We start from the raw sequence: 27,022 nt of genomic DNA on the forward strand, positions 1-27,022 counted from the left end.
ATAAAAAAAGAGCAGTTCTCCTAAACTTTCAAATAAATCTGTGCTGCAAGCAACCAGTGCGACAATTTTTGGGACCCAGTTTGAGCCACCCAAAACATCACTTTGACTGCAGGAAGTCTGAGTATGTGCAGCATGACTGTTTTTTCACTAGTTAATGACACAAAAAAGAAAAGGACCAGTGACTAGGTCTCTGTCTCTTAATAGCTGTTACTAGCAAAGGACCATCACCAACATAGCAGCTCTTACAAAGCAGAATAATGACTTCCTGCAGACCCTCTTACCCATGGCCTGGCCCAAGAAAGCAAAGCAAGAGTCCACTAAGTGATGCACTCTCATCACCTGAGCAAGAGTTTTGAGAACAAGTGAGAAAATTACACAACGCATGGATGTGAAGGCATGAAAGGATTAGGTGCCCATGCTCCCACTCACAACAGAGACAGAAATCTTTTGACATACAGATGGTGAGACCAGAAGAAGTGAACCAAGAATGCAGAAGGATTCATACATGATACTCATGAAAAGCTGAGGTGGACAGCCAGTTGTTTGTACACCTTATTTTGGATTGGACTCTACATACTCATACTACAGTCCAGAAGTAAAATGCAATTAGTTTAGAAAACCTGCAAAAATACACATTTTAATGGATTATGCTAGTTTAAAAAATTATTTTTATTAGTACAAGTGTTAAACTGGAAAGCAGAGTATCACAAGCAGGGTGTTCTGGGATACGGCTCCTTGAAGAATGGAAAAGTGGTCTCAGACACATGGAAAGCATGCCCTATTTCTATTAAATGAGCAAAGAACCTCTGTGTCTGGCATCAAAAGCACTAATCCAGAGGGCAAAGAAACTGTGCCTGGAATCTACTAAGCCAAGAAGACTTAAAAAGTACAGACCTCAGCAAGCTGCCTAAATACATTGTCTGACAGGTGTCTAACAAGGAGACATTGTACAAAGCTTTGGAAGAATCCCAACTGCACTATACAAATCAAAACCTTGAAATGAGTATTACATAACTTTAGCATAGAGTACTTACAGACTAAGAAGATACATATGAGAGAAGAAAACCCCAAGAACATTAATAATAGTATTCAGAGATAACTCCAAATCAAAAAGCATTTGCAGAATGTGTGCTAAATCTGGGAAATTGGGAAATTGAAGGAAGGTTCTCCTGTTCTTCAGAAGATTAATTCCGACATTGCTGTAAAGACATTTTTGAGCCTGAAATTCCATACCAAGCCCAATTTCTGACTTTTAAAAGATGCATTGCAACAGGAGATGTGCTTTAAAGGAATTCAAACACCAAAGTTTTCATTGGCTTATTAATGATGAGTTTTCTGCTTTTGGAAGAAGTAGAGATTAACTTCTTTGACCGTTTTTCTACAAATGTTCTATGTTTCAAATGCCAACCTGAATTTTTGCTCTCTGCTAAATGCTAATACAGCTCTCTGCCATGGAAGATGAAAAATCATCTTCAACAGAACAGGTATCTCCACTATGGTCAAGCCTTGAAAGACTAACTCAACATGTCAGATTTTCTTCAGTGTCAACCTCACCTTGGCATGGGAATCTGCCAGGACACTATTTAAAATCTACCAAAGTTGATGTCACTCATTCAGAGGAAGATAATAGGAAATAAGAGAGTCTAAAGAAAAGGGTACAACTCCCAGGAGGACTTTAAACCCAGATTGAAGGGCTTCACTTGATTACATCTCCTTTGTAGCCTTTTATACTGGAGAAAACTGCTTGTGACATCAGAGAGCTCATTGACATATTCTAAATACATACTAGACATAAAACTCAGGGTTATTTGAGTACTGCTGTAGTGACGAGCTGATGAGCACAAACTGGTAGAACACGGTCTTCAGATTTTTCTAGCCCACTACAGCTCACTATCTATTGTGCAGTAAGATGTGCAGGCAAGTAACAGCTAAACCCAGAAACACCTCCACTACCTGTGCTGCCTTATCAAAGGAAAAAATAAAAGACACAAGGAGAGGAGCTGGAGAGGGGCAGGAGAACACAGTCCACCTGAGGAATAAGTCACTGAGAAGACAACAGGAACTCACAACAGACTGTTGTGTTTTCCCCTGTGTTTTTTCCTAGAAGAAATACTGAGAATTAAAACCCAAAAAATCATACCACCCCACCCCAGAACACAAGTCCCCACCAGATCAAAATACATCAGCACTTCCTAAGGAATACTAGCCCCTGACCTACCTACAGGGATTTGTAAGTAGTACAGTCCAATAAACTGGAACATAAAATGATTAGTAGTAGTGTTAGTTAATTTATTCACTGAAAAATAACTCAAGCTATGTCTCAGGTCTCATAAATAAAGAAAATGTTTATAACTGAGTTACAGGTGGGTGGCTCTGAGGGCTGCACAGGATTGTGGGAAAAGCCCTGACTTCAAGGGTCAGAAATAGCATTTTTGTAATATAGCTATAGATTTTTCTTCTGAAATTAAATTCTTCTGAGGCATTTTCTGTGGAGTCAGCAAAAGGTATTTTACGTGCAGTTCCTCAGCATCCACAAACCTGGCTGCCGTGCTGCTGCCCGTATAGGTGAACTCGGGTTAAATGGAAGAAAAAGGTGTAATATGAAATGGTTGAATGACTAAGTTAGAAACAAGCACTGGCTCCACAGCTCTGTGTTGCTGGAAAAGATACTCCTGTCATTCATCTGCCTCCTCACCAGGGAAAAGGGGGTTTCTGTAGGTTTTCCCAGGTAAAAAGTGGAGAAGGATCAGGTGCCCCAAAGAACACAACCACCTTCACCTTCAAAGACTGATGTTTGGAAATACAGCATCGTCCATCTGGGATCCCTATGATTTTAAGGACCTGTGTCAAAGGACACACACTTAATTCACAGATACTATAGGAGAGCTTACATTTCAAGTGGGTGTTAATGGGAAACAAGAGGGAATAGGAAGGCTTTGGTGAGCACAGGAGTATCATACAGCATTGCAAAGGGACTTGTCTCTTGTCTTCATCCTGCATTCTCCACTAAAGAGAAAGATGAAGAAGAAACAGCCATCTTTGTCACATATGCTCAGCTGATTTAGTCACCAGTGGGCAAAACTAAACCATAAGGAAATGAGTTACTTCATTCACCCTTCTCGTCTGAGTTAAAGGGTCTTGATCAGGACTACTGTCACCACAGCTACGGCTGCTTTTGGAACTTGGAGACAGGGACTATCAGTCACCATCCAAGGAACAGCCCCTCTGCTACTGGTAAGTGTTTTGCTTTGTTTTTCTGGTGCTATCTTTAATTGTTGGGGCTCAGCTACCCTCAGAAGGGTGAGATAGTGAATCCCTGATACCCTCTGCAAATAGAGGCCTGGCAGCATATTCTTAACAGATGTTATGAATTATAACAGGTTGCACTGCTATTTTCTTTGGGTACTTGCCAAAGTAAGCTCAAGGCATCCCTACCAATAAGCTGGCATTTAGAAAAGCACTCTAAAACACAGTCACAGCTGGATGATCTCTTCACAAATATTCTTCCTTCCATTCCCGACTCATCAGTGGCATTAGCTGCCAAACTATTAACTGCCTTACCACCATCTGTGCTCAGGTTCCATTAGTAACCCAGGAGTTTCAGGACATCCCAGTCCTGCACAAGCCATGCCCAATTACTGCCTGCTGTTACATCAGTCCAGCTAAACAAGCCTGGCAAATGCAACAGGTAACCAAACGCTCTTGGAACAAATTAACCTCTACAAAAACCAGGCACGTCAGGAACAAATCAACCCCTACATAAACAGGTACTTCATGTCCTATCCCACCAGAGTTAACTACTGACAAATACAAGGAAAAGCTCAGGTCAGGCCACAGCTGCTTTGCACAGGTTGTTGAACAAAAGCCTTTACCTTGCTTGCTGACAGACACTGCAAATCCAAGCTTTCTCCTTCTTATGGTAAGTGCTGCAGCTCTTGCAGATGTTGTACTTGCATTCTTGGCACTGTCGCTTGCTGTTGATAAGAAATGTGAAAGGGGAACAGCAGCGAATGCAGCAGTGCTCATTGAACTTCTGCTGCTTGGAAAGGATGCTGCACTTGTTGCCTTCTTCATCCAACTTCTGCTTCATTTCACTGGAATAAAAAGGGAAAGAACAAAAATATAAACAAAATTTCAATTGCAAATCTTTCTCCTCTTTTCACATATTCATGTTATACTCTACAAATAACTTTTGCAGATGTGAAATGAATATGAGAAGTGCATATTCTAAATTTAGAATTGGGAAGCAAAAACTCCTATGTTCCCTTAAGTCACCCATGGTCAGCCCACTTAAACTCTCCCTGAGTCACAAACCAGAGCAAAATTTACTTGGTTCCAGAGAGACAACCCCAAGGAAGCCAGGCTGCTGCTCCAGGCACTCCAGATGTGCCAGGCCATAAATGCCATGTGAATATTCAGGGCTGTTCTCAGAACCCTTTACAAATCAAAAACCAGTTTATGGAAGTCAAAAAGCTTGGTGTACAGTAATAAAAAAATCCTTCCGACCAATAGTTTTGAAAACAAAAAGTTTGCTTAGATCTGACCCATGGGGTCATATTAATCATAATAGCTCCAAATTGTCAAGTGATGTTAATGACATCCTTCATTTCAGAGAGATTTGGGTGCTTTACTAGTTAGGACCAATATTAAGACAACTGCCAACTGTGAAAGTTTTTTCAGGCACTCTGCATAACATTTCTTCTATTCCTAAGTATTCTAGCAGAAGAGCTCATTTATTAAAAAAATTGAAATAAATTGTGCATGTGCGGTATTAAGTGAATTGCTATCTCCCATTTTACAGTGCTTTTGATATTTACAAATGAGGCAATATATTCCACGACAGCAGTAATAAAAAAGCATGCAGAAGGAAGAGATGTGAAGGCAGACAAGTCTGCAAACTCGTTGCACATTTTCTGACATGTACAACTAGGACATACCCTATGAGAAGAAAAAATTAGAATCAATGAAAAACAAGTAAAATAAACAAGTAAAATCAAAGCTTTTAACACAGCATATACATACTTGTATTCATTCTATTTCACAGAATTAGTGGTGAGTACCTTACTATTTCCAATTACTGATAAAAACCACTTATAAGACTAGAGTAACAGAAAAGTCTAAACAAAATTTAGAGGTACCACAAAATAGACTAAATTGCAAGAGGACTTAATCATGACATGCTGACTTACTCTTAAATTCATGTTTAAATATCTTGCTACAGGAAAAAAGAATACACTTATTGCATACTTATTCAGGAACTCAACCAAGATCATCTATTAACATTATTATAAGCCAAGTCTGGAATTTGAAAAAGAATCACATTACTAGGCTATACATCAACTTATTTGCCACTTCTTCCTCAGATTCATTACTCAAAATAAAACCAGCCTGTTTTATGAAAATCTGACAGGTCAATTCTAAACCTCAAGTCTAAAAGACAAGTAAAGCAGTGATCTAAACCATATAATTTTTGAACTCGCACATATATCATATTTAAGCATATTCCTGATATATGACTTTTATAAATTTAAAATTTGAAAATGATGTGTGTTTCTGCTGCGCACACCCTATACAAGGGTTTGACTAAATTAGACTAGGTGTTGAAGCTGATACTCTTTGGACTTTCAAGTAAATAATCTTTCTTTAGGATTTTTTTTTGTCCAGATGGCAGAACATGCTTGTTTTGCCACATTTTTACAGAATGTGCAAGAGGAGAAAGGTAAGAGATTATCATGTAAGAGACAAATGTCTGAATTATGCAAGTCAAACTGGCTTCCTCAGGTAAACTGATGGAACTATCCCAGAGATTCAATGGGATGGCTAGATTAATTTGCCCTAATCTCCATTACTCCCTCCCACCTTGGTTCTACGTGGACAATCTTCCTCGTGGAACAAGAGAGGAAGTGAACTGTCTCCACGTCATTCCCCCATCCACAGGAGGCATGCTGATCTGTAGCACTGGGGCGAGACACAGCACTATTTCTGCACAGAAGGTCAGGCAGGAACTCCAGGTCCCAGAACAAAAGCTGGTGAAGGTGAGGGCTGTATGATTCAAGGAGGATTTCTGGCGTAGAAAAGTGTTTGGCAGGCCAAGATGCTGCAATCTTTGCCTCAGGATAGGGACCCCAGGCAGCAGATGCTGGCCTTCCCATTAATTGAGAATTGCTAAGGAATCGGGGTCCAGGGGAGTGATGAAAGAAGAGATTTTTGCCCTTATGGAGTTCTATTATCTCCCAGAATTAGTAACATAGATGCTTGGTAGTATCAGCCCACACACTCAACCTTGTCATGCTCAGTGGCATTTTGAACCCTCATTAGGGCTCTGATGCATGATATCAAGATAAACCAGAGAAGCAAAGCCACCAATTAGAGGGCTACAATAATGCTTACAATATAAAACCAGGGAGTTTTGTTCACAACAGAGCTAATAAAGCCTGATACCTAGAAAAAGCTGAGCACACATTGAAATCTTTTCATCAGAACAGGCATTAATTATACCTCTCTCCTCTATCTGGCTGCCAGTATTCATCATAGTGGTAGAACTCAATATCATTAAGGCATCTGCCTCAGTGCTAAACAGGATTAAAATTGGCCAATGGATTAAAAAAGTAAATAGGATAGGGTTGGACAGGCTGGGAGAGAGAGAGTGTGATAGAAAAAGCCTCATTTCCACAGAAAACCAGGCAGAACAGAAAAGAAAGCAATGCACGTCTCTGACAGCTGTAGCAAATTAAGGTTCTCAGGCACTGCCTGCCAAAGGGTATTCTATAAGGAGTCAAATGGCAAAAGGGACTGTCAACTGGACTTGTCATTTGAAGCCAAAAGGCTCCTCTCCAAACTCTTTCCTTGGAAGCAAAACATGGGTTTCATATAGAAGTGAAGTGCTGCCTAACTCTGGTGGGCAATTCAACCTGCCTGGTTTGAGGAAAATTACTTGAAGTGAAAAGCAGGCACTGGTTTACTGTCAGCAATGCTGAGAAAACCTTACTTGCACATAACTCCAGATGGGTGATCACTGGATGATCACTGTGAGTGGGATGATGTGGGCTTCAATCTTGATACACTGAGAAAGCTTGTGGCACTGAAAATCAGGAGGTACAAGCTGAACCTCAAGGCATCCCAAGTTTGAAAGCCTCAGGCTTTACCTTCAGGATGTTTAAATGGCAAGAAGATTGTAAGAATGTTCTAAGGAAAGGGGAGTAGCCAACAACAACAGATTGTCTCATGAAGTGAAACTCGCTTCCAAAAGGACGACAGCCACCTGTGCAGGAGCTATTCCTAAGAAGCAGGCTGAACCACCCAGACATTGCAAACATTGCCCCTTCCTCCCCAGGCAACACTGTTTCCCCCAACAGAACATAGGTGAGGGGGATGAGACAGAGAATAGAGAGGGAATGCCTCTCGCTCTCTGAATGTGCCCTCATGTGCACTTACTTCTCCAAGGAGGGAACATAATGTATTCAGAGATGTATACCAAGAATATGTGTGCAAATAAAACAAGCAACAAAATATGACTGCACAAAAAATGTCCCTGCTGGGGTAAGCACGGAACAGTGGGAAGCGCGAATGACAGGATTTATTCACATCACAAGTCACAACTGATGGGGCTCAGCTGTTACGGTTATGTGTAACATAGTAATAAGCACCTGTGGAGAAGAGCACTCTTGCTGTGCGAATGAATCTCAGATTGGGTTTCATTTTCTTTCTCAAGTGGTTGCATTTCATTGATTGCTTACAAGTACAAAAGAAGCAAAAAATACTCAATAGGTACCCAGCATGTCTATCACCAAAACCAATTCTGTCAAAGAACATTTTATTTAACTATGAGTTCCAAGTTCCAAATAAGTTCAAAAATATGCAGATGCATATCAGATTGTTCTAGAAGCTTTTATCAATTAATTTACACAGTTTGCATTAAAAAATATGTATTAAATTTCAGTCAATGTTTTGGGTGATAGACTCCTGACATGTAATTCCCACAAACAGTCAGATTAGGGACACTTTCCATCACACTGTTTTGGATGTAGGTTTTGCTATTATATTCTGAGGATGAATAGTTGTCTTCCCCTCATCACCCACTACGTTTTTGTGACTTTTTAAAATATAAATTAAATAGCTTTCATTGGTATGGTTTGTTTCTTCTTAGTGTCTGGAAGGTTTAAACATAATTCTTCAATGTTTGCTTGAACAATGCCTTCTCCTCTAATAAATTTCTTTAAAACAATTGGTATATTTCACCTCCTGAAAACAGAAATGCAAGCTTTTTTGAGAAAAGCCTTTCTAAAAGTTACCTTTTTTTTGGTATGCTTCCCACCAATAGGCATTACTGTGATTAAATATGCAAGGGCTCAGCCAGGCAGAGCTTTAACGTCAAACTGCAAAGTCAACAGTACTATACATGTTGACAACTTGCCAGAATAAGGCAACACTGAAAAGAAGCCTATGGTGAGTTTGAGAAACAGATTTAAAAAGTCATTGCTAAATGTATAAGTTCAGGGTGATCACACTCCAAACTTCTTCACAGGGTGCAGCAATGGAAAGGAGTCCATAAGGCAGGCAATTGTATTACAACATAAAGCTAAAAAAACCCCACCTGTTTTGCATATAACAAAGAGAACAGTCCCTGGTGAAAACCTGATAGCTGGCTTGAGCTCCAAGACAGAGTGTGTATAAGCAAGTCTGTCAGTCAAGCTCCCCAAAATGCAGCTCTGTGCCTTCTCTAAGGGCTTCTCTGAGCCCAGTTATTGGGCTGTACCATCTTACTCTTGTCTCACACCAGTCCCCATTTCAGGAGTTTGAACCTGGCAGTTTAAAGGCAAAGTCCAGCTGGACTGGTTCCCATTTGCTCTGTTGCTTTCTTAAGTGATGGACAAATACAATTTTTCCTGCTGTTTAAACACCTTTTATCTTCCCCAGTAGAGCAGAGGTTAAATCTATTCTAGTTGCCTGCACAGGAAAAGAGGAAAATGGAAGGACAATGTTCCTATGAGTTACAATATAATCCCATTTCCTTCACCTCACTCCCTCCTGCTGAACAGAGAGGCAGTGCTTTGACTACAAGTTATCAAAGACAGGCAGAAACTTTCTCCTTCAGTACTACAGATGAGGGCTTCTGTTTCCCGTCCTTCTAATTCAAATTATAGTTATGTGTTGGGTTGACCCTGAGTTGATGGACAGTCTTTAAGACCAATTACGCTTCTCACAATTTACATATTTAAACCGCACGGAAAGGCGGGACTTCCCCTTACGGTCGGAGCTCGCCTGCTGGAAGGTGGGGGGGCTCCGAGCCTCTCGGCCCCGCTGGGCCGGGCCGGGCCGGGGCCACTGCCCCTTTCCCCCTTTCCCATCGCTGCGGCACGGACCCTGGGTCACTGAGGGGGACTGTCCCAGAGCCGCAGGCAGCTAAAACCAGCCATGGACTGCTCACAGCTAAACCCATCCAGCGCGGCTTCTGGGGACAGGCGGGTCCCTCTCCTCTCCATGCGGAGCCGGCGGAGCCAGCGGGAGCCGGCAGAGCCTCCTGTCTGCAGCCAGCACACTCCGTGCTGAACTGAAGAGGACACCACGCAGCCAGCAGCACAGAGGGAGCGAGGCTTTCCCCACCGTAAAGCCCGAACAAGAACACTCTTCAACATGGCGGCTTCAGAGTCAGAGAGAAAGAGAAGTGAGTCACGTGGGACGGAGCTGAGCATGGCGACAGGAGAAAAGAGGGCGGTGCCGCGATTCTGGCGCGCAGCTTAAAAGAAACCTTCTTGCATGCCGTGGTAAGAAACTGTAATACCACAAACTGTTTGTCTCTTTAATCCATTTGAAGAACATGGGGGGGGGGGGGGTGGAGAATCAACGTGTGCCTATGAAGTTTGTGAAGAGTGCCTATGCCAGGCTATATAGAAGTAGTAAGAGGCTGTTAGAGACTTGTGGCGAAGGAAAGCCTCTGTGTGCAGGCCAAAATAACTTATCCTTAAAAAGATGAATAACCCCATGTGATGGCCCATGTTCTGTAGTGTGAAAGAACTGTGAAATTCTTCATGGGAGAGATGTTCTACACATAGCAGACTGTTTGTTTCCGGGCGGGTCTGCTATTGGTGGCAGCGGTGGGATCCACGTGCAACTGAAGGAAAACCCTTTTTTCCTTAAGCATAAGAGAGAGACTTTTCAAGAACTGCAACACTGACTAACATCCCATGTTCTGTTATCCCTTGTGTGAGCTGGATAAAAGGAGAGAAGTGCTGGAAAGAAGGGGGGGGGGAGGAATTTACTTTAATTTTGTTTTGTTTTCTCTTTACTTTTAATTCTGTTAGTAATAAAGCTCTTTCATTGTACTGCAACTGTTTAAGGTTTGTGGCCTGCTTTGCTTTTCTCCTAATTCTTATCTCACAGAAGGAAAATAAGTAAATAATGAATATTTTGAATCAAAACCACTACATTTAATTGGTGTTTCTGCCCGGTTTCAAACTCAACCCGCTACATTTATGGTGGAGAATGCGGGCAATTAATGAGCGCTGTGAGATGAAGACTAATTAGGAGAAAATAATAAGCAAAGCAAGTAGAAAGTTATAAAATTAAGTAGAATAATAGAAGAAATTTGCTTTGTAGTAGTGGTAAAAATTCTAGGGGTGGAGGTTTATGTAATTTGTTTTCTTTTAGCTCTGGTTTTGCTATTTTAAGTAACTTTTGGATATGTAAATTTTAAGAAGCGAGGGGTGGAATGTGTTGGGTTGACCCTGAGTTGATGGACAGTCTTTAAGACCAATTATGCTTCTCACAATTTACATATTTAAACCGCACGGAAAGGCGGGATTTCCCCTTATGGTCGGAGCTCGCCTGCTGGAAGGTGGGGGGGCTCCGAGCCTCCCGGCCCCGCCGGGCCGGGCCGGGGCCACTGCCCCTTTCCCCCTTTCCTATCGCTGCGGCACGGACCCTGGGTCGCTGAGGGGGACTGTCCCAGAGCCGCAGGCAGCTAAAACCAGCCATGGACTGCTCACAGCTAAACCCATCCAGCGCGGCTTCTGGGGACAGGCGGGTCCCTCTCCTCTCCATGCGGAGCCGGCGGAGCCAGCGGGAGCCGGCAGAGCCTCCTGTCTGCAGCCAGCACACTCCGTGCTGAACTGAAGAGGACACCACGCAGCCAGCAGCACAGAGGGAGCGAGGCTTTCCCCACCGTAAAGCCCGAACAAGAACACCCTTCAACATGGTGGCGTCAGAGTCAGAGAGAAAGAGAAGTGAGTCACGTGGGACGGAGCTGAGCATGGCGACAGGAGAAAAGAGGGCGGTGCCGCGATTCTGGCGCGCAGCTTAAAAGAAACCTTCTTGCATGCCGTGGTAAGAAACTGTAATACCACAAACTGTTTGTCTCTTTAATCCATTTGAAGAACATGGGGGGGGGGGTGGAGAATCAACGTGTGCCTATGAAGTTTGTGAAGAGTGCCTATGCCAGGCTATATAGAAGTAGTAAGAGGCTGTTAGAGACTTGTGGCGAAGGAAAGCCTCTGTGTGCAGGCCAAAATAACTTATCCTTAAAAAGATGAATAACCCCATGTGATGGCCCATGTTCTGTAGTGTGAAAGAACTGTGAAATTCTTCATGGGAGAGATGTTCTACACATAGCAGACTGTTTGTTTCCGGGCGGGTCTGCTATTGGTGGCAGTTTGGGAACCACGTGCAACTGAAGGAAAACCCTTTTTTCCTTAAGCATAAGAGAGAGACTTTTCAAGAACTGCAACACTGACTAACATCCCATGTTCTGTTATCCCTTGTGTGAGCTGGGTAAAAGGAGAGAAGTGCTGGAAAGAAGGGGGGGGGGGGGGGAATTTACTTTAATTTTGTTTTGTTTTCTCTTTACTTTTAATTCTGTTAGTAATAAAGCTCTTTCATTGTACTGCAACTGTTTAAGGTTTGTGGCCTGCTTTGCTTTTCTCCTAATTCTTATCTCACAGAAGGAAAATAAGTAAATAATGAATATTTTGAATCAAAACCACTACATTTAATTGGTGTTTCTGCCCGGTTTCAAACTCAACCCGCTACAAGTTATATCATAGAATAAGCTGTTTTATCCGTTGGCCCTAGAGCTTTTTTTACTTCAAAGACCAATGAACACACAGCACACACTGCAAAGTGCTTTTCTGAGAAGAACAGTGTTCTGCTCAGCTGGGTAACTGGTTGTCTCTCTTCTCTGCACCTGTTTGCACTATCTCACTTCCCAGAGTGAATTCAGAGCACTCCATGAAGATCACTGATTTGTCTTAAAACTGGTTTCAATCTTAGTTTGACAACTGTTAAAATGCTGTTTCACTCCGCAGAAGAGAATGCCCTCAGACACTTTTCTGTTCAGGCATCCTCAATACTCACCTACACATAACATGCTAATGAGGCATTTTGTTTAGCACAGAATCTGGATTTCTGCATTTTCTGGGGAGCAGATGAACAAATTCTGATGTACCCACTTCCAGCCTTTCAGAGAGACCATTTTTACCACTGCACCTCATGTTTTTCCACTCCCACAGTCAATCCAAACTTGCTTTATTGGGCTAGGAGTTTTCTTGGGCTACAAAGATCACTTAAAAATACAAGTTTTACCAATACCCTCTAAGCTACAATGCTGGAGGACAAAGGGCTTTTCATATTAAGTGGGTAAAGTGTACACAGTATTCCCATCTCCACTCTCCTTAAACCTGCCAGATGTGCACCAGATGCGGGAGCTCGGGTAAAGATCTTTTAATCTGTGGAGAACATGACAGTCTCTTACTCCTTGACTACTAGAGAACAATGAGAGGGAGTCACAGGCTGAATGTGACTGAAAGTTCTCTCCCACTCACATGTTTTCAATTTGATGTTCAAGATCCTATATTGTGATAACTAGGAGTGGTTCCCATCTCAGCCCTTACTTCCTCTCTCCTTCACCCAACCTCCCAAACCTTCAGAAACAGACCAACCAGATTAGTAAACTACTGCTAAATTTAGGAAAGACACCCACTGGAAGTTTTATAAGCCTGACTCCTGGGCAGGGATCTGAGAGAACTAGGCAAAATTGCCAGGGAGAGCTGCTCAGTGTCTTATCCCTTCTATGTTTCTTGTGTCTCAAAGTGTGGCACGGTGCAAACAGAGGTGAAGCTCTATGCTGACAGGGTCATACACCTTTTCCACCTGCAGTACACAATAAGAACCAGCAGGCATATGTCTCCATCACTATTTACTTTCTAAGGGTTCAGTGCTATTTTCTTTTTGCTGCCTCTTGTTCTAAAGTAGTTTATTCTTTTCCATCAAAATGGGCATCTAACACAACTTCCAGACTTCCAGTGCTACACCACCACCAGTTTTGTTTCTGTAATGTCTTTGATAAATTTTCCCTAGTGAAACCCTAGTTATTCTCTGAAAAAGTGGAGCACAGGATAATACCACGTCCCTTTATAGCAAATGCCAAGTTAATTCATTATCTGATAATCAAGGCCTTTTTTCTTAAGTTCTTACCAACACTATCACAATTGCACCTTGTGCTATATTTAACACTCAGCACAGGAAACAGTGTTCTACACATTGCTGGAACTATCAAAAAGCCATGCTTAGCACACATGCAAAAACACCACTTGCATTTGGGGAGCCTTTGAGGAACACATATCACTTCAATCTGTTCAGAAGGATATCAATCCAGCAGCAGTAGCCGACATTTTTGGGAAGATTAGACAGCAGGGAGTGTACCGTAAATGGGGGGGCAGTGGGGAGTAACATCAAAAACATCCTAAAGCAAAACACAAAGTCTTCAGGGGGAGAAAGGGGGAGTCGAGTGCTAAGAAACATAAATAGTTATGAGTAAGTCACTTGTACAAAAATCAGGAAGATTAATATTTCACAGTCCAATTATTCCAACTGCAGTTATGTCCTTTTACTTAAGATCTTACTAGCATCTCTTGAGGTTTTTTTTCTCTTCAGTTTTTAATTTCTATAAAATTACATTTCTATAATATTAATCTGTATTCCTATCAAATCTCAATTTTTATATTTTTCTTTCCTTCTCTCTTCAAAAGTGGGAGCAAACAGTGATGATGCTGCATATATGCTATGCTCTGATCTGGGGACAACTTCTTTCTAAAAATAAAAAAAATCCATCACAGTGGAAACACTGTTGATGGTTTTTTGTTTTGTTTTTGTTTGTTTTTTGGTTTTGACTTTTTTTTTTAAGATATGCAAAAACTCCTTACAATGGGAAAAAAATTGCATTGACACCTTCATATTTCTTATTAAATACCATAAAATAAATGTTGTGAAAACTAACCTGTGAAAGTTTTGTGCTAACCACAGTTGAACGAATTAAACTGCTAATAGAATCAGTAAAGTGCCAAAATACTGAACACTTACCCTTGTCAAAAAACACAGATCAGGCACTGCATTTGCTAGAGGGAGAGATCCAGTCAGCACCAAGACAAATTGTGGTGCACTTGCCTCAGGCCAGTACCTATTTTGTCATACCAGATTCTATCCTAATCTGTTAACAATTTCGTGCTGAGGCGAAGTTGCTTCACAGAGTAACTGCTGCTGTATGACTCTATAGACTCTGTGCTAATGGCTATTAGGGGAAGTTTCCTTTTCTTTTGCTGGCACAAGCACTGTCAGTCAGTGTCTATCATCAGCTGGAACTGACATGTCAGAGTGTAGATAAATGAAATAAATAGTATACTGGTATTATTTTAAATTCCATGTCATTTTGGAAACCCACAAATTGTCAAGGGACATTGTTATTTAACCCCATTTTCTTTTGTCATGTTGGATATCACAGGAGCACAGGCTGTGCACCACATTTAACTGATAGGCTTTGAAATCTTCTGCAGGCAAGTGGAGCAGCAAGAGTGAAGCAGGTTTTGAATTATAGAGCAGATATTCTGGGGAGCTCTGCAGATACTGGAAATCTCCACACGAAAGCTGAAATGATCTTTTTCAAGACAGTGCCGTGAGTATGGACTCCTTTGCCCTCCCATTCTTTTACTGCCACATGAGACATATGAAAAAAAAGCTGGGTTTTGACATAGTTTTTACCCCTCACTCTTCTATCTCATTTGCTCTGCTATCTCAGTTACAGCTCAGTCTGCAGTAAGGTTGGGTGGTCTGAGGTGAAATAATGTGTCAGTATCAGGGACAAGCACTTCTGCTGCAGATTAAATCCTATAGGACCTTCTGGTTAAATCCTGAGTTTGACTGAGAATAATCAAAAGGTGTGTATCCATACTGGACATCAACTGCAACTGATGATAAACCAGAAAGTTTCCCCCTTTTTTCCCTATTACGTCCATATTGAACCACTAACCACTACAGTCTAAGTGATTCTTTCATAATTTCACCTGTATATGCCACAGCCCTGAAATGTGACTACAAAATGGTAAGCTTTAGTTATTATTTACAATAGCATTTTGGGGCACTTTCCTCTTAGATTACAAACAGGTAATACTTTATGTTGTACTACCCTGTCAAACTTCCTAACAACTTAGCAAAACATCATTAGCTTTACCACCTTTCTTATATGGCTTCCCTGTTTTTTCCTTTCCCACATTTGAAAGTGATTTTTAGTTACCTGAATATTTGCTACATTCCCCTTTATCTCATCTCCTCTCAATAACTGTCATTTTGCTCTCCCTGAAGTTTATTTCTCACTGCCCATCTGGTACCTCTCCTTGGAGAATTTGGAACCTTTCTCCTATCAGATCCTGACTTTCAGTACAGGTTCATCCCTAGAGAATGATAAATACAGACAAGAATTCTTTAGAATAAAACATTTTTCAATTCAAAAAAACAAAAAAATATTTAGTGAGAATATTTTTTAAAATGTACATACTCTTCCATCACAGTTACATGCAATACATTCTTTGCATCAATGGTGGCATCTGTGAGGCCACCTTTCTTTGGAATTCAAATTTTATGTCCATATTAACTTGAAAAATTTCGTTTAATAATAGAAACACTCCTACTACATTAAACAGTTCTCTCAGTGCTCCTTTCACAGTGCCTTCTGGCTTGACCTTATAAAGCACAATTCATAGCCTGGCTAGTGTACAGCAGCAGAGTAGCTGAGACAGTGGCTCTGAAAATCCCTGAAGTATTCACTATGCAACATTCTTCCCTCTTCCTGGCTGGACTTCTAGCAATACAGGCCTACAAAGATTTGTTCCAGCATCACTGTTGTTATTTCACCCTTCCCCACAGATCATGCAGCAGAATAAACAAGAGCAGGCAGCAGAACAAGCAGCAGAGCACACTACAGAACTGGGTCTCACAGCCTGACAAGTCAGTGCCAGACAACTGAGAGTGTGTTGTTAGAAAGAGCAGCCCAAAGATGTTCATCCTGGTCTGTGTACAGACAGGATGAGTAATGCTGTGTACTCAAGGGCCTTCTGCCCAATGAAACCAGCTGTGAAATTTGGCCATCCCGACCACTGCCACTCCAGAACCCAGGTGGGACAGGAACGTTGGGAAAGCCATGTCCTCCACAACCCCCCCTGGAGAATGCAACTCAGACAAATCAGCACGTACCCTCCCACACCAATGTCCACTGAGTATTTTGCCACTTCCAGCAACAACCACAAGAACCCTAATGTGCCAGAAGAAGAGAGCAGAAGGCATTAACAAATGCTCTAGGCCATCCATGGGCTTGTTTCAGATGAGACTCCTGTGAAATCCCAGAATCACACCACAAAGTTCCCATTAACTTGCTTTCAGTGTGAATTCCTTGCAACTGTAGCACTCAACATTGTATTTTCAATAAGTCTGCATGTATATAGCTCCTAAATTCCACTTCCCTAGTCCAACTCCTCTTCATACTGCTCGTGCTCCTAACATATAGTTAGTACTGGTCTTTGATATTCCACATGGACTGCAATTCAAGTAGCTTTAAGACTGAAGCCCTGCAATTCCAAAGAGTTGCCATGTGTCAAAAAACAGCAGCTCGATATTTTTGCAGATTTAAAGATATAAACAACTATTTTCTTAACGATAGAAATTGTTTGCAATTTCCATGTAGGTTTCGTTTGTTTTAAAGACAAACAAACAAAATTTTAAGCTTAGAAGCTTAAAATTACCACACACCCGTATCGTACACAAGAAAAGTATTTTGGCAGACAAAGGAATCTATTTTCACAGAATGTACTTTATATTTAATGTGATGTGTTACCCTGGTGTGCTTCATATCAACAATATTAATACCTTCTGAAAGCAGCATCATTTTTTTTCTTACAAACCAGACAAATGTCTGCAAGGGGGCAAGAAATATCGACCGCACCTCCACCTCCTCATTCCAACACACATATTTGGGGTAGTCCTTTAAAAAAATACTGGCATATACTACTCCTATAGAAACACCAGTATTTAACAAAGACACAATCTTCAGTTAACATTTTTGTAATACTTGGGCTCTCTTACAGCTGATGTTCTTAACTTAATCCAGAAACTTTTCATTACGGGAAGGTTTCTGCAAATTTAGTAACATACTGATATTTTAACATACAAATGAATATACAGTAATGGATTGAAAGGAAATCAGTAAGCAACCATGAAAAACAAAAACCCCAAATAATTCAGATTTTTTTTTAGAAAATAACCATCTTTATTCTTTAGCTTTGACTAGAGGTGCCACTATTTAGTTTTACTCTGCATATGTGTGTGAGCATGTATACACTTATAGATAAACTGCATTATTCAATATCCCTTGCAAATGAAGACCAGGATTCTCACCCACCTAGTACTCTCCATACCCATCCCCATGGAAACGCAGTACTACGGATTGTCCTTGACAAGGCAATTCAGCTAGAGACGAGGAAAGACAGACAGGTTACCAGACAAGCAGCATATTACGGAACTAGAGATAAATTAAAGCCCTCTCATGCAGATGCTCCTACAGCTTATGAATCCCAGTTAATCTTCCTTAGCCCATGATAGTATGCCTCACCCCAGACACAGAAAGCTAAGGTCAGTGAACTGTCCCAGAGAGGAATGGACAAAGGAGAACTTCATAAAGCTGCCATTTTCATTCCTCTTCTCAGCCTGTCTGTGTTCTCTGATCTTCCCAATCAGCTATCTATCAATCTGAAGTACAGCAAACATACTTCAGTGGGATGTTTTTGGTGAATGTCAAAACAACCGAAATAACACAAAAGCTTTTTAAAAATGGAAATTCACCTAATTCACAATTAGAATTCAGAAAGATGATTAGGTGGTGCACATTTGGAAAAGACAGAATAGTTCTTCCCCATTTTTAAAATAATGTGTTTTGAATTTTAAAAATGTCACTTTGTTCTGACTTTTTCATAATAAAAGAGTTTCAAATACTATTATTCAGTTCTTCTGTGGATAGTATCATTCAGATATCTGATGCTTCTCTTCTCTCCCTTGAGCATTTTCTCTCTTCAAAAGCAGCAGATGGAAGACATCTCCCCTGTGGGGAGTTTGTGGCACAGTCAAACCCCAGACTTGGTTCGCATACTTGGCGCAGACCCTGTGGCTGTGTCTGAATTTGTGAGATCTGCTTGCACCAAGAGCAGATCAGTAGCCTGAACTAGACAATGCTGAAGGCCTACACCTCCACAACATGTAGTTCTGTGGCTTTGCTTCAGGGAAGACAGTGTGATTCCCTGCACCAAGCATTCCCACACTGCACAGAGTCTGAACCTGGCTGCTTGTGTGATTCACTGGTTCAGAAATATTGACTTAGTTACTTACAAAAGGAATCTAGCTCACACACCAAAACCAGCCTGTAAACCATAGTGTGATAAGGGAGGAGGAGTAGGCTTGCTCCAAAGCTGTAGCTTCTGATTAGGAATTCTTCCTCTTTTAAAAGAAATTGCTGGGCCAGAAGACTTGTGCATGGGGTTTTGAAAATTTCCCTTGAAGTAACATTAGAAGTTCAGTGTATCATACACCCACTTCATTTCGAGACGTATTCTGGATTGGTATACTTAAAATATAGCTTTATAAAGCATTCCCAATACGACTGTAGTTTGCACCAGTTCGTTTGAAATACCTTTGAACATAACTGATTTAATTCTCCATAGCACTGCATTGGTTCATGGTGGTATCACTCCAGGAATTTCATCAGCTGTGGTCCAAGAAGACGGACAGGGTAATGGAACAAGGAGACAAAAGCTACACCTTTGTAGCTATGGCCTGAAATGCTACCAGAGGATGGTCAGGTTTTTTTCAGCAGTAGAAAATCGGTACAGAGTAACCTAGGGATTCTCTCACGAAAACACAAACACATTTTCTCAGACTTTGCTGCTGCCTAGCAGATGTCTGTGCTTTGATTAATTCCTCCTTCCCTTACCATGCTTTCGAATGAAACCAAAGCGCTACCAAGCTGCTCTCCTCATAGATACATGTAGCTTGGATTTACCTTCTGGGCTGAGCAGCAGGAGTGACAGTCTGTGGGCAGAGAACTGTCAGCAGACAGTCCTCTCCTAAAGCCCTCTTTTGCATTGATGCACCACCACCTGAATTACAGACTAAATCTGCTTCTGATGTGTGACTGTAAGTGATTTAAAATTAAATACATCAAAAGCAGAACTACTGCTTTTAAAGTAACAACTAGTTCTCAAAACCAAGTATTTATTCTTGAGGAAAAAAAGAAGAGTGACCGTGAAACCCTAATCTTTCAAAATAACTAGAATATAAAATCATTGGCATATCCATTAATTCAGGACTTCAAAACTTACACGATTAAGTCATCTCAAGGGACTATCTCTGTAACTGAAATACTGGTTGATGTATAACAAATATCAAAATGCATTTAATTAAATTTCAATTGGAAGAAGATCCTCCAGTGGGAACCATAACAATATAATTAAAAATTATACATTTGTACAATTAACAATTAAAAATTTTAATGTTGAGAGAAGAAATATTTCTTTTTAAGAAATTAAGTGTTCAGTTTAGTTCTGCACATTTAATTGCAAATACGTGAAAAGACTAGGAGTGACCAACTTGATGCTTAGAGGGTAAGAGAAATGCAAGTGGAAATCTCCTTCAAAACAGTTCTAAAATTCATATTTAACCAAGATTTTACTGCTTAAAAAAGGCATACCTATGTTTTCTATAAATATCCCCTAACTGTGGAGCTGCCTTCCCATCCCTTTCCCTTCCAAAGAAAGCAAAGCAATCACCATTCATTTTTTGTTTGTTTGCTCACTTCTATCCTATGCCACTCTTACAGCTTTTACACTTTTATGTATTTTCTGTCTAAAGTACAAACATCCCGGAAAAGGTGCGAGTTAAATTCAGAAAGTATGTCATAGAGGGTCAAAAGGTGGACCACAAGAACCAAAAGTCAAGTAGTTCTCCCCACAAGCAGGGGTGGAAGAAGCATGTAATCAGGAGTTAGTTGTTGGAAGTTTAGCAGCCACTTACGCTCAGTCAAAAGAGGAAAAACACAAGCAAATACTGAGATTGTAAGATGACGGTTTTCTTTACAAACAAGGCTATGTAAATTTTTTACACAATTCTTTAGTATGCTCCTGAACATTTCAAGGTTGTTTCAAACCACCACTGTAGGCTAAGGGTGCAAATTGCAGTTACTGTGGCACTATGTGTAAGTCAGACATTAAAAAGGCAGTATTTTATAACTTACAGCAAAACACAAAAATCTTCTAAAAATCTTGATTGACAGATGCTTATTTTTACTGAGAAAAACAGTTGCACAGATTCATTCCTAAAGCAGAAGGCAAATTATACATAACATTTTTGAGAGCTCTGAAACACAAATTGGAATGCACCAACACTTATAATCAAGGACTCTCCCCCTGAGCAAAAAAAAAAAAGCAAAGCTTTAGAGGAATTCAGTATGCTGATTATATCTGTGTAACTACAAAAGCAGATAAAACAAAAGCTCTGAATACAATCAATAGTTTATAAATCAAAGCAAAGCCTTACTTCAAAAACCAGACGGAGACTTGAGAAGAGCAGCTGATTTATAAAAAACATTATTTGAAATCAGCAAGGAATTAAAGCAAAGCATTTCTCTTTCTGCTATACAGGCAAAGCATGCACAGGCTCTAAGGCACATAAACAATTATGGAGAAAGCTGTAGCATCTGAAGTATTTCCTCCTTGCAAGAAACACTGAAGTTACAAAGATTCCCTTGAATGCAGCTCACTTCATTTCTGAACAGTGCCACCACAATCTGTGCCCAAGAAGGACTTAAACCACTCTACAAAAATATTTAAGCTCCCCAGCACACTTAAAAAACTGAATCTCTAACTTTGCAAAAGTACCAGTTAAGGCTCACATGGGACAGATCAACATCAGTTACACTCAATAGCTAGAAAATGAACAGACTAAGCTCAAATAACACTCAATAAACAAATAATTATAGTGATGCTATAAAAGCTACCAGCAGTTTCAGAGATTTTTGGCTGTACGCTGCCCAGCTAAACCCCAGAGCACAAACCAAGCAATGCAAAGCAATAAAAAGACCCAATGTCATTAGATTTGGTCATCTGCACTCTGTGATCAGGACAGATTTTTCAAAATTGCATTCTGAATGTCTTCAGTCTGTCTGTACAGGTACAGGTGAATATTAGATCATACCTTTCACGTACTGCATATAACTCGAGTAGGATGTTAAAGATCAGATTTTTGGTTCCTAAGTTATGGGATGTAGAATGAGAGGTGTTTTACTGGAGCTTGTTTTTCAGTGAAAGTTTAGCCTTTCTTGAAAATCAAGTCCCTTAAATTTCTTCCTCTCTTCTTTTCTCTTTGCATATCTCAAAATTTAAAGATCCAAAAGCCTTGATCAAATAGAGTTTTTACTCTCTATTGTTAATTACTACAATATCAGCTCTTGTCAAACTCCATCAAAATGGGTTATATTCAGCACACTATACCAGAATATTTGCACTTTTTTTTCTACCTTAAAGTTATACTACAAATATCCAAGTAAAAGAAAATGCTGTGCTGAAGTAAACTATATGAATTGCCTCTACTCTGTGTAGCTGAGAAGTTTCTCCAATAATCTTCTCAAAAGTCATCAATGACTCCAACTTCTTCAAAACCCTTAACAGTAAGATATTTGTTTACAAGCAGGTAGAAATTCCCAGATTTATTATTTAATCAGGAGAACATAAAGGCAAGTTTGTAAAAGATCAAAGAAACAGAGATACAGTAAGAAAAAAGTGAGCTACATAAATTGGAGAAACACTTTAAAATATTTATTATATGCCTGTTACATTTGTGTTTATGCAATTGTAGCAACCAAAATCCCAACCAAACTCTTTGAGAGCATGCAAGTATTTTATCTAAGGAGATCTAATTTTCTATTCAATAAAGCACAAGTGACTCATTTTGACTTCCTGGTTAACACTACTACAACCCCAAAACAACCTGATAAAAATAAAAACATGGCATCTAAATTTGATTAGGACCCTGATTCTCACATCTGAGATTGACAGGGGCTTTGCCCTTCAATAAAGTAAGAGCATAACAAAAGCCATTCAGCTTAACCCACAACACTTTGGTATGAATGTATGTGACCTAATATGAGTGACACAAAATTCACCTACTTCGGTATCTTATTATTACACGCTACATCAGATACAGCAAGCATAACAGAATCTGCCACTTGGAAGGAACAAAAAATGGTAAGAGCAATGGCATTGATTTTAATTAGCAGGCTGGGTATTTCTAAGATGCCTCTGACTTCCCAGTGCCAATTATCCTGATATGTACTATTTAAGCCACTGAAAGTGGATCCTTAAGGGCAATTATATAATTCAGTAACTCAAGCTAAGTTACCTTCAAGTCAGTGAAAATATTCCTCTTCCCCACAGGGAGATCTTTCTTAAGCTTGGACAAGTGCTTATATTAAAATACACTGTATAGGATTCAACATTTTACTTAGGATAGCCTTCCCAGAGCACCAACAATTTATTCTTAACATTTGTTTTGTGGTTTCTTTTACTCATTCCCTTCACCAGCCTGTGTGTTTGCAGGTCATCAGCTAACAGTACATATGCTGTAACACTGCACAAAGAAACAACTTCACCCTTCACCTCTGCTCCTCCTGTTTTTCTACCTTCTGCTAACGCACCGATCCATCCTACAATACGTGCAAGCAATAGCTACACACACCTGTTGTCACGAGAGGCTTTGTGCTGGCACATCCAGAAAGGAAGTCACGGCAACTGATGCATTTCAGAGAGCATTGGTAACGTTTCAGAGAAGTGTGGCCAGTAACATTTACCTCATCTAATACTAGGCCTAACCATGCAGTTAACAATTCCCACTCCATTTCATGTTTCCAGATGTTGCCAAAGGAAAAGGAACTATGGAGGTCTCATTACAGTACTGCCCTCTGGAAATAAATTTCACCTTTCATAAGCAAAATGCTTATTCACTCAAATACTGCTAAATAAATACTGTGTCTATTACCTTTTTCACCAATATGGATTTTAAACCTGATTATCCCACATTTTGCTTAAGTAGAAGCAAAAATCTATCTTGCTTTTTTTAAGAAAAATATTAGTTTCAGATTCTCCAATATATTAATTTAATTTTCTTCTTCTGGTGATCTTTTCCAGCAAAATTCTCAACCTGAGTTAATTAAAAATCATCTGCCTCCCTTAAGGCTTTCACTCAGTCTCCTGAGCATTAGAGCACTGAGTGCATTCCTTTATATTGACTCTGGAGCACCTGGTATTGTTAATTGTCTGCCAGAGACCAAGGAATTCATTGGCATATTGCAAAGATATCAGGTACCCTAGCATAGAAATTTATTGTGCATACATATATAAAAAAATCAAAATGCTCCTGCATGAACCATGCTTTTTCCATGCCAGCCCAAACCCACGTGTGTAAAGAGGGTGACATACAGAAAGTATTCCTGCTGTACACTCTGCTCTTGCTGCTGTTACTCTGTAGGATTATCATTTTCCTCCTTCCGCTCTCCGAATTTGGATTTTCACACACATCAAGCTTGGCAGACGTTTAAACTTTTAAACTTAAAATTGAGTATTTAAAACATTTCCAGTGAATTGTTTAAACAACAGCTAGCAACTTATCTCAACAGCTTTTTCATGCAGCCTTCACTAAAAAAATCAATCTCAGAATTAAATTTCACGCTTTTTTTTCTTTTGAAGTGCACATAATCAAATCTGCAATCAGCATTACAATAGTTTGTCAAGGCTGCATCCTGGGCTGTCTGTAACAGACTTTGAAGCTTACACATACCTCCCCCACTTTGATCAGGGTACCTCCCCTGCCTATTCTTTGTATTGTTCCTCCTTTTTCCCCTCCCCTCCATATTTCAGTTTAGTGACTAACAGTTGTGAAGTGACAGACTTTAGGCTTGGAAAGTAAATTCCATGATGGACTATGGTCCATGTAACACTTGGGATGGGCAGGAGTTTTTGGAACAACGAAAGTTTGGGGTCTTTTCTCTTCCCTCCATGCTCCTGTCTGTAGAAATAGTCTTATTCTTCAAAGAGTGCAAGTTGCTGTTGTATCAAGGACTCATAACATGAATTTTTGTTGCTCGTCTGCTTGTTCAAAAACCCTGTTAAATCTGAACTTCAGTATTATTTGAAAAATTAATTCCCTGGCCTAACCATGCAAAAATAATTGGATTTATGTAGAGTAAAGTTGATGATGGTACAAGTGTTATCAAAAGGAACTACAAGAACATTTAATTCTATACCATGTAGTATCTCCTGTACTTTCATTGTGTCCTCTCTTGGCTCTTCTGTAAGGCAAACTCTCTAATGAAAGCTCTCATTATTATCTATTAGCTCCCATCCCTATCAGAAGCAATGACTATTTCAGGCAAGAAGGCACCTTCAGACTGACAGTGGAATTACGAGAGGACTACATTTCATCATAATCTTTACATCCTCCACTGCCTACCTTGCACAGGCACAGTTTTTGATGAGGCATCTTCCTATCAATTTCCCATGAGTTTTCAAACTCAGTACAGCACACCTGGCTAGGTCCCTCTATCCAGGTGGCATTGACCAGCATTTGTCAAAAGGGCAAAAAGCAGAAAAAAAGAGGGAAAAAAATTAAAACAAAACAAAAAAAACCCCAGTCCAGTCAGAGCTTGAAATAAACCATTACCTACATCCTTGCAGACACCTTTGACTTCACCTAATTGAAATCCTTCTGTTGCTTCTGAACACCTTGCCATTAATTTCTAAATTATTGTTTAATAAGCTAATGAATAGAAGCCCTTTAATATGAAGCCCCACATGCTTCTAACCAGAGGTGAAAATTCACAGTTTTTTCCTACTTATTAATTTAGTTGCAGTTTCTAATCTATAGCACTTCTTTATTTCTAACCTCCTGATAACATCATGACCTTTTCTTCATATTCTTTTTATTAATGAGACTTTTTTTTCCCCAAATGCTTTTGGAAATTGAAACAATTAATACTATGGAGTTAGGCAGAGAAAATAGCAAAAAGGTTCAAGACTAGAAATTTAACTCTGACACATGGAGTATGATATAAACTATAGATGTTATGGCTACTGTTTTTTTAAATATTTAAACAAACACTAATGGATTAATTGAAATTGGATACAATTCCTTAATAATACAATCCTCCAGAACACTGGTTTTGTTCTTTCTTCATTTGCTAAACGGAGATGCAACATTTACCCAACTTCTCTGGAGGGCACCATCACACCTGCAAGTGAAAAGTGCTATAGGAGATATACATAATGGATGCATCTTAATTTCTTCTTTGTTGCTAGAGATAATGGCATTAAAAATTGAAAACATACTTTAATTTAAACATAAGGTAAGATGATTCTGAATCTATTATAATTTCTCATCCTATTGATTAAGGTCTAATATAACAAATAGCTAAAAATATTTATTATTATGTTAACAAAACAATGGCATGCAAATACTCCTCAGAATAACCAAAACATATATGAAACACTGCAGCCTGTAGAAAATCAGCTGAACTCCAAATCACATCAACAAGTTTTGCTAGAAATGGTTATCTTCTGAACCATGAACTACCTCATCACATATTCTCTTATTCAAATTATTCAGGCATGCCTAAGAAAATTTTATCTTCTTCGAACATAAGAGATATATTTTTTGCATGCACATTTAAGCTTCTATAGGAGAAAATACAACAATTGAAACTATTTCAAGAACTTACTTTAAGCTACAGTAGCGTCATTTTCTGGCTCTGTGTAGGCCTAAATAAATAATTTTCTACACATCTGTGACTCAGTCACAGATCTTTTCCACCTTTAGTAAGCAAAAACAGCTATCAACATTTGAATAAAGAAGCAAAATAAAAATGCTTTAGTAGTCTTCCCAAATGGCTGAAATTACCTTCCCAAATGTAACAACAACATGAATCACAAACTGGGCCCAAATTTTTCAAATAGTGCGCATTAAGATGATCATTAACATTTTTTCTGTGATGGATTGAGTTCTCCCTACCAAAACATTTATATTACAAGGGCCTTAAGGTTGGTAGGTATGTTTGTTGCTTTTCTTAAAATTAAGAAAACATATCACCTACGGAAAAATCAGTGTGCTTGTACATGTATGTGTATAAAAAAACTGAACTTTTCAACAGTCTCACATGCTGTTTTGCTGCCCTATCACTAAGAATCAGAAGTCTCTGTGCAACTTTTCTCAGCAAATCTGCCAGTTTCATTATTTATTCTCACACAGTTTTTAAAGGAAATCCAGTAATAATCTAATACTAAGAAAAGTGATCATTTAACCCTATTTTTCTGCCTGGCCTGATCTTTAAAAATCAGTATTCAATCCATTAAATACATTCCCTCCTATTGCTCAAGAGCTTCCTTTCCTCAAGAGCTTCCATTGAGTGAACTCTCTGAAAACCTTTTAAATCCAAGCGCAGTATAGCAACTTGATCACCATAATTCACGTTTGTCAGATCCTTCAAGGCCCTCTGCTCGATTTGTATGGAGTGACTTTGCCTCCAAAATCAGGTGGATTCCTCCCCAGTATTCCTGGTTTGAGTATGACTATTTTCTTTACCAACTTCATTATTCTTTGAGTATAGAAGTCAGTC

The 27,022-nt window shown here is 39.7% G+C and overlaps 1 protein-coding gene across 7 annotated transcripts in view; it reads right to left on the reverse strand.

The window, feature by feature from the left end:
* LOC125324274 (myosin VIIA and Rab interacting protein) overlaps positions 1-27,022 on the reverse strand; it is a 214,648-nt gene that overhangs the window by 112,175 nt on the left and 75,451 nt on the right. For all 7 annotated transcript variants that reach the window (XM_048299967.1, XM_048299959.1, XM_048299936.1 and 4 more), the window contains exon 3: positions 3,873-4,094. In XM_048299967.1, the coding sequence (XP_048155924.1) occupies positions 3,873-4,094 (222 nt within the window). The remainder of the gene's footprint in view (positions 1-3,872; positions 4,095-27,022) is intronic.

This window comes from Corvus hawaiiensis, chromosome 1, assembly GCF_020740725.1.
Source record: "Corvus hawaiiensis isolate bCorHaw1 chromosome 1, bCorHaw1.pri.cur, whole genome shotgun sequence".
In the NCBI taxonomy this organism is placed as follows: Eukaryota; Metazoa; Chordata; class Aves; order Passeriformes; family Corvidae; genus Corvus; species Corvus hawaiiensis.